This window comes from Corvus hawaiiensis, chromosome 6, assembly GCF_020740725.1.
Source record: "Corvus hawaiiensis isolate bCorHaw1 chromosome 6, bCorHaw1.pri.cur, whole genome shotgun sequence".
NCBI classification, from domain to species: domain Eukaryota; kingdom Metazoa; phylum Chordata; class Aves; order Passeriformes; family Corvidae; genus Corvus; species Corvus hawaiiensis.
In genome coordinates this window covers 11,953,757-11,968,078 of record NC_063218.1, presented here as the reverse complement: position 1 = coordinate 11,968,078, position 14,322 = coordinate 11,953,757, and the positions used below count along the sequence as shown (strand labels likewise).

At 34.7% G+C, this 14,322-nt stretch overlaps 1 protein-coding gene across 2 annotated transcripts in view; it reads left to right on the top strand.

The window, feature by feature from the left end:
* The window catches only part of WDR25 (WD repeat domain 25), a 62,408-nt gene that overhangs the window by 28,543 nt on the left and 19,543 nt on the right, over nucleotides 1-14,322 (top strand). For both annotated transcript variants that reach the window (XM_048307349.1, XM_048307348.1), the window contains exon 3: nucleotides 5,970-6,117. In XM_048307349.1, coding sequence (XP_048163306.1) covers nucleotides 5,970-6,117 — 148 coding nt within the window. The remainder of the gene's footprint in view (nucleotides 1-5,969; nucleotides 6,118-14,322) is intronic.

The window sequence follows — 14,322 nt, the reverse complement described above, 5'->3', positions numbered from 1 at the left end:
TTCATAACTGTAAGAAAATAAGTTTATTAACACTTGAAGGTTATACACAAAGAGACCTTAACTCACAGGTTTTTTTGAGCTTAATTTAGTTTTTACACGGTTTAACTGCGATTTATACAAGAGAGTTCAAATGATCTCTTTTGTAGTTCTTTCAACAAATTTTGCTTTGTACTACAACAGTTATAATTAGCTCAATATTTTAAGAAGACATGAATTGAAACAAGAATGAAACATTCTAAATATTCCTGTAGTTTAGGAACTTATACATATTGCATTCAAGATCAGATTTTTTTTTTTCACGTCATGGCTGGAGCGGCTTAGGCACACCTACCAATTTTAATGCTTGGCTATTTATTGCTTCTCTTCCTGGCATTCTCTTGTCTCAGTTCTATGAACAAAAGGATGTACCTGTTTATGTAGCCCCTTATCCTTATTGCTGTTGCTTAGAGGTAGGCAAGGGGCACTTTTAGCTCTTGCAATCCTGCCCAAAGCTGCACCTCATCCAGCTCTGGGGAATCTGAAGAAGCAGTAGCAGTAGGAGATACCTTTTTATAATTTTTCCATGAGACTATTTCTGACTTCTGGTCCATTGATTTCCAAAGAACCTTTTAAAGTACAGTTCTGAGCCTGCTTTGACAACTAGAAAAGACATATTTTCTGTAGATAGTGTGGGGCTCCTTCTCTACTGTATTTGTTAGAAATTACAGTATTTAGATATTGATGAGATCAGAAAAACAGTATGGTTCAGGGAGTACCATTCTCTTGAATCTCTGCATGTTAGCAGATATGGCATATTATCTTTCAGACCTGAATTCAGTTCTGCAGTTAAAAATCAAAGTAAAAAAACAAATCAGTTTTGTCTCCTTGAGACACATCAGAGAGCATTGCTGTTCCAAAAAAGAGAAAGGAGAGGCTCATATCTTTTCAGCTTCAGAAGTCTGTGGAGCAACCTGAGTGTGCTGTGGAATGAAACAATCTATTCTAGTCAAAGCATAGTAATTTCATGGTTCCCGTAACTCAGTACTATCCTACATCATCTTTGAACAGGCCTGTTTCTTAAATGCCTTCCTTGTATTAATTGATAAGGTTTAAAATGATTTCTTACTGTAGTTCATTAGGAGCCATTGACAGAGGAAGTTGGTAACACAATTTGGCACAACTTGGCTAAATAAAGGGGAGAAGAGTTCTTTTAGTATGGATATTATGTTGAAATTAACATAAATCCATCCATTAAAAAAGTTTTTAATTCTGTTACACATGCTCCAGAAATTAATTTCTTGTTTAGTATTCTTGACTGGCTCTGCTGTAGTTCCTTTATGCATGCAAATTCAAAATGCATACAACTTAATTCCTCACTTGCTTCCAACCTCTAATTTATCACAATTGAATCATTGTTCTCAAGTCCACTGTGCAATTAGTGACTGCCTGCTTTGAATAGATGCACCTTTCTCTTTCTAGAAGTCAGGCTGCTGGATTTTATTTTCTGCAATCTAAATTGCTTGGAGGGAAGTGCATCATAGATAATCATAGTATGGCAATGAAAGAGATTTGCTCAATTCCTAATTTATCAGTCTTGGTGTACTTGATGAGTTCTCATATTACTTTGGTTACTCTGCATATGTTACTGTGTCCTTTTGTCTAGGAATGCATCCCTAGATTGGATGATCAGTAAGGTAAAAGCCTTTCTTTTATGCCTTATGAGCTGGTTGATAGTGCAGCAGACCCTTGAACATTATTCCATGACTGCTATTTACTTGAGTATCAAGTGCTTTCCCTCTCCTGCTTTCTGATGTGACTTACCAGGAGAGTTTTTATCTTCAACCCAAACTACTTTATTTTCAAAGGCTGTTTTCCTGAAAGCTTTCAGTCAGAAAATAGGATTTGGAAACATATCTATAATAAATCTCATCTCTTATATTGTGTAGTTGATTATATGGTTTGTGAACTTCTGATGAGGATGAGGAGGTCTGGTTATGTTACCTAAAATATGTGTTACAGTATTTTCATAGCATTTCTAGGCTATACAGGAAAGCAAACATCTTCTGAAACCTTTATTTCCAAATACTATGGAGAATGTGAAAGAGCAATTGAATTACAATGTGCCTCAGAGAAAGTAAAAGGAAAATTGCTTTTGTAAAGAAATCTCTAGTATAATTTTGTCACTTTGCTGTTTGTACCTGCCATTTTGGCCCCATATATTAATCCACACAGATAACTATGTAACCACCATGCTTTCTATAATAGGAGAGGAAATGAAAGGAAAACAATTTATGGAAAAGAAATGGAAATCTGGTGTTATAAATAGTGAAGCACAGAAGAGTAAGAAATAGTAGTAAAAGATGAACCAGTTTGATAAATTAAAGCAAATTTTAATAAAATTGGAAAAAATAAAATTAAAGTTTTCATGATATCTTTATGTCAGAAATGAGTATTGGCTGTTTATTTCTTTCAAATACTGTATAATTAATTAGTTAATAATTGTCAATTTAGAGGAGGTAGTATGGTAATATATGTAATTTTTCTAATAACAGTTGCATATTTCATTGTTTTGTGATTGTTACAAGGGGAAAGGATGAACTGTTTACTGTTTATAATGTATAACATTGCTTGAGTGTGTGGCAGTAAAATATTTTCAGAGTAGCAGGATGAAATGTGTGCTTTTAACTTTTTTGCTCAGCAATTAAAATCACAATGGTCATCACAAGATAAAAGAGCAACCTCAGGTTTAATGAGAATTCAGTATTTCATCTAGAAATAATACTGAGTTTCTGTGAGAGCTGAGTTTTGAAGTAAAGCTACAACACTTAAAGCAGCTGATCTCTTGGTGAAAATAATTTAATATAATTATGTCTTCCTTTGGCAGATGCATAATAATGTCTAGTCTTATAATACTTGATACATGTGTTTCAATGCATATGAAGGAAGATTTATATATACCTCAGCCTCTGTATTTTTTAGTGAACTGTTTCTCCAGCCCAAGTAATTTACTCTGTACTAAATACAATCTTTATTCCATGTAAATCTGGGAGTTTATTCTATAAATGTTCATTGTAAAGGTATTTATTACCAGGTATGTTTAAAGTTTAGCAGCTTTTGGTATTAAAAGTGAAATTTTCTAAATAGTTCTAAGACACTTCATTTATTAACAAAATTACTTCAAAATTCTTACAGCTATGACTTCTTAAATTATGGTGTGGTGGCCTTTATCTTCAGCCTTAGACTGGATTTGAATACAAATCCTTTTTATGAGTTCATGTATAGATGCTGCTCAGAAGGGTATATTTGGGATCCTCTTCTGGTAAAGAAGCTGTAATTTATGTTCATTTTCCCAAAGAAGACATGATCCACAACATCACTCACTTGAAACAGCAAGTTTATAATGATCCTAGTTCCTAGGATATGGAAGAAGTGAAGAAAAAAAGACTAGAAAGGCCTTTATTTCCACACAAGTTATTCTTGACACACTTGACTCTCTCAGTTGAAATTAAAACCCTGAAACACCCATTACCCTGGAGAATCTGCTGATCAGACTTCTGAGTCTTGGGCAGAGAGATGCAAACTCAAACACAGAGGACTCATCCCTTTGCAACTGATCCTCTTTTCAGTGATGGTGGCTGCCTGTATGGAGCAAACACCAGCAGCTGAGCCAACATTCCTCTCAAGCTTTGGACAGATTATGGTCAAACTCTCCCACAAGCCACATTTTTCACTTACCATGATTAAACAGTGGAAATGCACAGGAATGGGGAAGTGTTTAAGAGGTTCCCTAAGGAAATGCAGACATGATGGTGGCTTTGCAGTGATCCTCTGATAGGATTTGAAGCATTTTTCCCTTGTAATGAAATACAGTAGATTCTCCATTCGTGCATGTAACACGGTTAACATCTCTGTCACTTTGAGGCACAGAATGGTGCGTGTAACCTGGGGCAGACACTTTCTCTTACAGCTGAGCATTCACTGCTTGGCTGAGCATTTCACCATAATGCCCAGTGAAAACTGATGAAGCTGGGTAGGAGCAGCAGGGGGAAGCACTGGGCTGAAGTGGGGCCTGAGGAGGGAAGGTGCTCCCCTAAGTGCTTGTTTAAATCTTGGTCTTTTTTCCTCAAAGTCAGGTTCCGTAATTGAAAGTTTACATTAATTGGCAGTAAACTAAGTGAATTTCCTCAGTCAAAACTGCCTTGCCCATGTGGCTCTAATTCCAGAAAGCATTGCAATGCCACCATTACCTGGGCAAAAAAGAGCTGATGGAAAGTAAAACAGTGGAAAGAAATGTGTTATTTGGTAGATTGTCCCTTGGGATGTTGTCAGTTGTCTCATCCACAAGAGTGGGTCACTTGTTCCATCTCACATAATGGAGGGAAATGTGCAGCTTTAAGGATGTGTTATTTCCAATTATATAGCTTTTTCAAATGAAGCATGAACTCAAAAGTGCTGTTGGACTTACTTTACTTTACATTTCTTGTGAAAATTGATTTTTTGTACTTAATCTCTAAAACATGACAGAAAATATCAGAAGCATGTACCACCTGTTTTTCCTTTCATCTTGATTCATTCATTAGCTTCCTCCTAAGGAAGCCAAGCCTCCAAGACATAATTAACCCTTTTTTGATACTGTGAAACTTGAAACAATCATTAAAACTCATTAAAAGAGAGAAACTTACTTTCAAAAGCAGTTTAATATCAAAATTTCCCTGGTTTTTTAAAGTTGTGAATAGGGTAGAATATGGAGGGCCACCATGGTTTCAGTCTTTACTGGCTAGTCAAGTAATTAATGATAATTGGTTGCTTTGTATTGCAGAACTCTGCTTTGTGATAGAAGATCCTTTGATAAAATAATTTTCGATAAGGGAATATTGTCTTCTGAGTATGCATTATGTAATGATACTGTCAGCAAGTCCTTTTTGTCCAGTAAGAAGAAAATATAATTGAAGATAAAAATACATTGCCTAAAGTCTCACTTTTTTTTCTCTCTTCACATTCTAAGCTCAATAGATATTATATTGTACAACCAACAGGGTATTTTATAATCTGGTTTTTACTGAAGAAGAATATTCATATTTAAATAGTTTTGATATTTAGCCTTCTGTCAAAGAACTGATCATACTGGATCTTTATATGGGCCATTTGTTGCTAAACTTCTAATTTTATCTTAAAACTATGACAAAAGGAGAACCATGAAAAGGATATGCTTTTAATATTTGTCAACTATATTTCATAACTAAATTCAAAGTAGTTGTATTTTCTTAAATATATTATTTGGAAAAAAGTGCCTGTCCCTTTAAGAATTGCTTTTAAAATATGAGCAGGACTATTTATGTTCTGAAAATGCTGCTGGTTATATACTTCAATAAACATTGGGTAGCTAGTAGGATTTTCAGAAATTCTCAGCATCAACTTAGTTCTGTCCGGAAGAAAATGACAAATGAGAGGACATATACTCAGGGTCCTTAAAAATCTCCATGTAGCTGCATGATAATATTCTTATCTGCTTCCTTAGTGAAGTTAAGGTAAAATTCTACTTGAAATTACAAACTGAGAAATATGATAAAAGCCTGTGTATAGGCAGATGTGAAAGCTGTAATCTGCCAGGATTCTTCTTACTTGATGGAAAATAAGATATGATAGAGACAAAAATTTGGAAGAAGAATGATTTAAAGGTAAAATTTATTTGGAGACATCCCTCCATAGAGGTAGGACAGCTGTATGAATGGGAAAGTATAATATGAACTGAAAGCAATGTAGACATTTAAAGAAATAGCAAAAGTAATAAAAATATATTTGTACCTTGTTAATTAAATGCTCTAATTTTAATCAACCATGCAATTATTTCAAACAATTTTTTTACAGCTTAGCTGATACAACTTCAGAATGCAAAGCTTTCTCAACTACAATGATTTGCTGTAGCTAATTATTTTTGAAAAAAAAATACTGTGATTCTTTGTAAAGGTGTCCTTATCCTTCTTTTTAAGGTATGGGATGCTGTAGATACAAGCTGCTGTTTAAAAACATACTCCTGTCACTCCTGTGCTGTTCGAACTGCCCGGTGGTCATCTTGTGGAAGAAGGATCCTCAGTGGGGGCTTTGATTCCACGCTGCATTTAACAGATGTAGAAACAGGTAAAGGCCATGAAGACTGCATTATAGCCATTTCTTTATTGTGTAAAGATAACTTGGGATCTTGCTAGCCTTATTCTTTCTTCTAAAACATAGACAAATATTAAAAAATGACCTCGGGTATATCACCGTGTCCCACAGCCGTAGGGAGGAGGAGAGAAGATCCAGCAGGCAGGAATTGTGCAGCAAGATAGATTGATTTAATTATTTTACAAACTCTTTTATAGACTTTTTTCTTCATAGTCTAATTGGACAAGGATCAGCCACCCCTTGGGGGTGATTGGCTAAAATCCTAAAACATCCATTGTCAAAATATTTTTCTACTATACCATAAACAAGGCTTCTCAAGGTTGTAGGTGTTTGATTTTACAGAATTTTGCTACTATCTGTAAGAGAGAAAAAGTCTCTCACAGACTTAGAAAATAGTGAGAAAATCCTTGCTAGCAGCATTTTTGTATCCACAGACAAATCTGTAGATGAAAGTTAGAATTCTTGAAATGTGACCTTACTTAAAAATTGTATCTTGGCAGTTAAGAGTAGTTGGAGAAATTTGAGAAAACTGAAATATCTTGGAGTTCATGATCACATGTAATTTCTGTTGTCAGATTCTACACAGATGAATAGAATTAATTGTGTTTATTTTATGCTCTGTCATGGTCATTCATTAAAGCGTTTGAACGGCCTCTTAAGGCTGACTTCAGTAACATTTATACATATATTTAATTTAAACATAGGCTTGTATCTCATTCTCTGTTGGGTTGAAGTTTGTGCTTAAAGTTAATTAGGTGATTTTTTCTTTTTTCTGAATAGGACCTTAATTAGGAGTGTAGAAACTTAAATTCTGGTATGAAACCTTGAGACTGAACTTGTTTTGCTTTGATGCATTTTTGAATTTGATTTGGGATTTAATTGTTGTAACCTTAACAACTAATTTCCTGGATGCTGTGTCTCCTCATGTCTCCTTCACAAACTAAAGTGCTTCTGTCAGCTATATTCCTTCTCTCCTTAATATGTGTTACCAGCATCCAGCAGCATTCACTGGGGCTGTGCATAATAGGACATCTCAGTGTGTGTGTAAATGAATTAGATCCAAAATGGGGCCTTGTCAAGGGAAGAGATGCAATTCTGTATTTTCCACTTAGTTTATTTTTAAGTGTTTAACTCCTGCAAAGGTGCAATATTTTTTGTAAGACTACAATAGAAATCCTTACAAAAATTACAAGCAGTTTTTGTCTAGGAGGATTCTCTCTTGCGTAAAAGCAAGAATTACATTGTATGTGAATATCTGGAAAGCAGAAGTCCTATTCAGATGAACTGGGAAAGCAGCCAAGAAAATTTTAAAATATTGTTCACATGAGAAAAAGATTCTTTTCCATGCTCTAAGAATTTATTTTTCTCAACAATAGTCGTACCAGAAGTATTTAAATTCAATGATGGCAGGAAGGGAGTTTTTGCAATGTGGGAATATAAAAAATATTACAGAATGCTAATGTTTTGAGAATATTCAGCTTTTTTTAATGGGGAAAGGAGGTTTGTATACTTGGTGTAGTAGTACATGAGTTTAATATACCAAGTCATTAATTTGTTAGACTTCTACAGCAACCTTTCTAGTCTCACATATAACTGAATCTTACTAATCCAAGTGGATTTACTTTTGTCTGTAATGCTTAAAATTCTAAACAGAGTAGCTATCTTAGTAATGAGATTTACAGCAGTTGAATAGATTTTGTGTGTCTGAGTCATTGAAGGGACTACTCTGGGAAAAATCTCCCAAAATCATAGCACAAATTCCAAAGATACATTATTTAAGTAATATACTTTAATTTCCAACATCTCTTTGGCTTAAATATCCAGTAATGGGATAGAAGTCTGGATTAAGTTGACTGTAGTGGTTCGTTTATACTTCTCTAGGAAATGACAACAATAGCAAAATATATTTACTAAGTTTCAAAGCAGATAAATTTATAAATGGTTCTTTCCTTACTGACTCGTGAGTTGTGTAGTGTTTCTAGCTACTTAAATAAATTGTATGTGTAAAATGAATGCTTATCTATTTGGAAATACCAGATATTCATTATTGCCTTAATTAGGGAACACAGAATTCCTTGTAGTTTCTCTGAACTGCAATTGTGTTTTGACCTGACTTTCATACCTCATTTGGAAAAGTGTAATATGAGTTATCAGAATTTTAGTCTGATTTCCTATGTATGAAAGCCAGTTTCTGAGTTCCTTCCCTGTTGTAAAGTTACTCTTCTTTTCATACATTTCAGTCAGTTCTGTTCAGAGAAACAGGGCAAGTGGTTTGCCTCTGGAATCCAAATCAATTTGATATAAAAAGCCTCATTTCCATTTGAAAAACACCAAGGCGTCTATGAGATTTTGATTTACATTAGTTCACTGAATCATTCATTCCTCCTCACTCTTCATCGGTGCTGAGAAGATTTCTTCTTTGATTAACTTCAGATAGATGTTAGAACTGTTCCTTCACAGAGGACTTTCAGATACTTTTTTGGTATTAATTACTTTCTGTTGCTAGTGTGAACTCACTACCAGTGTGTTTAAATGTAGTAAAGGCATGCCAGTAGGATTTTATAAATAATAATGCTCTCTTTCAGGCTCTATGCTCTTGTAGCTTGTATATTGTGATCTGATTCAACATTTTTTCAGTCGTTTCCTAAAATCTAATCTTTCTTGTCTCTGTTTTCAGTATAGGTTTTATATATTACATCTGTGTTATAAAAATTGCTACATGTCCTTCACTAAAAGAAGCCTAATGGTCTACATTGCATGACTTTAAAAGGTTGTGAATACAGCTTAGTACATGCATGGTATTGAGCTGCTGAGTTGTGGGGGGGTCTTTTTGTCATTGTCTGTTGGTTTTCCATTAGGAATATAGTTTCTGCCCTATTAAATCAGAATTGTAGTCTGGCTAATTGATCGGAGTCTGATGAAGACTAGCTATGATAGTTCTCAAAGGAATGTATCAGCATTTTTTTAACAAACAGCACTAGAATAAATTATCCAGGAAATTTTCTTTCTAAGATTGGACTTTAGTTTGGGTATCCCTTGTCCTAATATATTGCATTTTCTGGAGTGGTTTTTTTAATCTTTATGATCTGAACAATATCAGAAGAATATCTGAAGAATAGAAGCAAACACTGAAATCTCATTAATCATGAAGCAGAATTGTTGTTGTTGGCAGAGAAATCCTGATCTAAGGCTAGAAGATACATCCATGAAATTTCATCCTGCAGTTTTACACCATCAAACCTCTTGCCCTTGTCACATGTATTTAATGAAAGTTCTTATCTATAAGAATTTAATGCAAGCATTAAAAATGGGCTGATAGGAATCTCAGGAAGTTCAACAAGGACATGCATCCGGAATGGAATAATCTTATGCAACAGACCAGGCTGGTGCTGAACTGGTTAGAAAGAAGCTTTGCAGAAAAATACCTGGAAGTCCTGGTGATGAATATAAATCATAAGTGTTCTCTTGCAGCAAAGGTCAACGTCATTCCAGGCCAGATTAGGAGGTGTTTACCTAGGATACAGAGAAAATGATACCAGGCTCAGAGATGTACAGTGAAAGGATAAGAGACAAAGGAAAAATATAGGAACATAGAAACTTGTTGGCTCAACTCAAGGGTCATCAAACACTAAACCAGGCTTATCAGAGAAGATGTGGAGTCTATACTTGAAGATATTACGAACTTCAGTGGACAGACCCTTAAGTAGTCTGCTGCAGCTGGATTTAATTTGAGTAGGGATTTGGACTAGATGATCCCTGGAAGTCCAACCTACATGATACTGTGATGAAGAACTGGGCAAGAGAAGAATTCAAGTTAATGTAGTACAAGGAGTTCTCTTGCCTGGTTTGGATAAGAGATAATAGATGTTGCTGTGCAAGTCTTTTTTTTAATTCAATTTTTGTAGATCATCATTTATTATCTTCAAGGGTCATCCATTGCCTTAACACCAGGATGTGAAGCTAAGACTCTCCACAAATATGGTTTTCTTAAAAGCTGTTGTACATGTTCAGAGTATGAGTCTGATCCAAAATATGCATAAATTTTTAAGGAACTCAAGGTTATTCATGAGTCATTCACATGAGTGGTTCTGTGATTAGTTGTAGTTTGCATCAGGCACTATGGAGATTCATAAATATTGGTAGATCCAAAACCTGCAGATTTACTGCCTGTTACTCATTAATATTTTTTATTGTCCTGTTTTGTATACATTATTTCTTTATAAAAATAAAGGCTTTTGAATGGTTTCACAAATGTGATAATAATGCAGCAGTCTGAGACTCCCTGGTTTTGTTTTTCTCTAATAACACACAGTCGTTTTCTATTACTGGTAGTTCAGACACTTTGTTATTTACAGAGTATTAAATAGTGCTATATTCAGAGAGCACTGAAAAAAAATGCTTTTAAAGCAATTCTAGGTCAAATACATTTGACATTTAACTTCTGTTACATCCAGATGCAGTGGAGATGCTCTACCAACTTTGGAAGGGTAATTGTATTTTTAAAATTTATTTATAACTATTTTATTTTTGGAATGCATGTTTTATTCATCAGTAGATTTTTCATTAGTCACAAATGAATTGGTATAATAGCATAGGCAGAACATTGGCTGGGTTTTTACTATTTGCATATTGTAGATACTTTTCATTTCTTTAATATTATGACAGAGGGAATGTTCCAAGAAATTTTGGCACATTTCCTAAGTTGCCAAATGCTGCAAGCTCATGGACGGGGCTTGGTTTCAAATATAATTTCCTCAGAGTTATAATAAGAGAGAGAGTTTCTTAATGGAACATTTTGTACCTACCAAGAGAATGGTTCAAATTTTCTTTTCTATGTATTTTTTTCTGTTCTAATTTGATAGTCCTATAGATATAACATTGCTATTTTTAATGTACTTGTTTTAGTTCACATAGGAGTTTTAGTTCTCTTACCTAAACATCACCCCAGGAGAGCCGTGGCATTCCTCTGTTCCCACTTTTCTCTCCCAGAACTATTTAGAGAGTATGTTATAATATGCAGAAAGCTTTTATATGATACCTTAGAAAAAAGCCCATTTGATTGATTTTTTTTTTGCTTGTTTGTTTGTTTGCTTGTTTATTTTTTTTTCTTTTGAGTGTATGCAGGCACCTTAGATGTGAGGTCAAAGGTTTCCCCCAAGATTCAGCAGTTTCATGAAATATGTTGAATGTAGTTTAGAGGTCACTCTCCAGCTAGGAGGTAACACCATTTTACTTTTTATGCTCACTGGTATAAAGTCTTTGCTAAAAGAAGAGAGAAAAATATCTACTTTGGGGACATTTTAAAGGTTAAAAGAGAAAATGATTTAATATTTCAAACATCTTCACGTGCTGTGAACTTGTGAATATGTAGGGGAAAAAAAATAGGAAAAACATGTAGTCAATATAACTTAGGTTCTTGAAAAAATAATAAGGCCATTTTTAAGCACACCAAGAATGGAGAAGTAACAGACGGTATTGATTTGTTAAGAACAAATGATGTCTGATCAATCTAATGTTTTTTCTCACTATTGTGCATGAGAGAGATTGTGACTGTAATGAAATATTTTTGTATATATTGTCTTATGTCTTTTTATAAACACAGACGGAAATCTGTTTTGCTAAGCAAGATTGCTCGTGTCAGGCTTCACTTTCCTTTACAGATTAGAGTAAGGGAGTAAATGTTTTTAGGTTATGCAGGTGGGTGTGTGAACCTGAGGACCACTAAGCACAGTTACAGAAGCATCCTGTGCTGAATAACTGTGCCGATGTTCTGTGAAAAATTCACAATATTAAATAGCCTTTAACACATCTGATTTCATAGTTGAGCAGTTTCACAGTAGGCTGCTGCGTAAAGGAGCAGAAACATATACTCAAGATATTTTTAAAGATTTTTTTTTCCATACTGTGTATGTTACTATTATGTTACTGGCAAGCCTTTAAGGCTTGGAGAATTGAATTAAAGCCTTTAAAGAACATAAAACGCACTGCAAAAGATATAGTAGATATTGTTACTGAAATTGTGAAAATTAAGAGTTTAGAGAAACATTTGCTTTCTGCTTTGAAATAACAACCCCTTGTACAGGAAAATGATATGTGGTATGGATTTTCCCTCAATTAGCCAAAGATATTTTCAGAAGATATGATTTTGTAGTCTATGAGTTGGTTATGCTGCCTTAGGAACTAAAATGCAATAAATATATACACAATAAAGGTACATGTAAACTTGCTGAATTATACCTGTTATGGATAAGGGAGTCTTCTCCTCAAAGGCCATCTTTTGCAATATATAAAATAAGGCCCCCCAAATTTGAATATTTCATTTTAATAAACTGAGTAATTGTAGAGAAAAATATATGTAACTGTAAATAATGATTTCCAGAAAGGTGGAGGAGGATTATAGCAAACACTGAAGCTGGATTTCCCAAGCTATGGGTAGGTTCCATCATAGCAGGATTACAGCCTGGAAAGAACAAATTCTGCTCATAGTAGTATAATACACAAAGCAAACTTTGTACAGAAAAGGGCTAAGATTTGAGTTCATTGCTTCAAATTACTGAATTGCATGAACTAATTTGCCCCATGTCATCTTGTGCATGGATCTGATCCATCTCTCAGATGGATATTTTTCCTAAATTTCTGAGTGTATCGAGAATAAATTTTAGTTCTGACAATAGGAGTGTTTCCTTTCTGTAACATAGTGATCCTTCCCTTCTGAGTTTGTTAACTGCTGCTGTTCAGCCTGTCTGCATTCCAGTCTTGCTCATTTTCCGTGACATGGCAGTAGAATGGAATTCATGTATGCACCTAATAACACCAGACTCTTCAGAACACTCTTTACTCAGTTTCCAAAAAGAGATGTTTGAATTTCACTTTGTGGAGTGAGACAACAAGAGAGAGCGTTGTATTTCAAAGTGTTAATTGGAGAGCCTGAGCTTTTAGGATTAATTTATTGTGATTGTTTCTGACAAGTAAAAAAAAATGGTTAATATCTTCATCAAATAGTAAGGCAGCAGCTTAAAATAGGAAAAAGAAGGAGGTTAAAGAGTATAGAGGTAAATAAGATGCTCAGGTTTGCATTCATTTTTTGTTATTACACTGTAATGTAGAATTCATAACACTGAGATCCTTATGGTTTAATTATGTTAGTGACTGTCACTGAGAGCATTTGGATAAATTGCAGCCTCTAGAAGACAAGAAAAGGGCAAATTTGGTGCCCACTTCTCTTTCAAACAGGGGGAAACAGAGTAGGAAATTAGAGCATTTTAGTTTCTGGAGAAAATATCAGGTGAATGATTAAATTACTTGGAAGCAGTTGGGAATGAGACTGAAAAATGGACTAATTAATAACAAATTATGTTAAATCAATCTTTCTGTGGAAAAGGTAACAGATCGTGTAGTTAGTAGATGAAATGCATCTTGAACTAAATGCACGTCTTTTTTGCTTGTGTTTTACCAGACTTTCTCCTGTCTTAGGCTAGAGAACACAAGTATTTATTATAGAAAAAAGCAGTTTTGAGAAGTCTTGTGGAGGTAAACACATAGCAAAGCCAGTGTTTGCTGAAAGCTTAAATGATGAGTTACACTGTATCAGTTATGGATATGTCTAATGCCATTTGGACAACACACTTTGTGGAGAACAGCGATCACTTGATGTCCTTTATAAAGCTGTGTGACAGGATTAGTACAGGTAGGCTGCATTTTTGCTAATTTCTGGCTGCAGTCCCATGGAAAACCTGTTGATTATACTCCCAGAGTTTTTATTAAGCTGGGAACTAGTAAGAAACAAATTCCTTTGGGAGCAAAGTGCTGTTAAACTGAGCAGTTAGCCTGCAAGGGTTAATTCAGTATTTTCTCGAGTGCTGTGGGTGAGAGTAAGATGCCTGTGTATGTGGCTTTTGTTAAGCCCTCCCAAATGATGCCTGGCAGTGGTGTACCTGAGAGCAATCAATATCTTGTTGTTCCTATAACTGATGATTTTAATACTTTCTTCCTTCTTCCACTCCCTGTGGAGTCTTTTTTTTCCCCTGTAGCTGTTGGGGTACTGAAAGCTCCCATGGCGAGAGATGGTCACTGTTAGATATGATTTGTGGAGAAAATCTCTGCCTCCCTTATGACTTTTTGTCCTTTTGGGGAAGGAACTTATTGAAGAAATTAAATGTTTCACTTAGTAGTGACAGA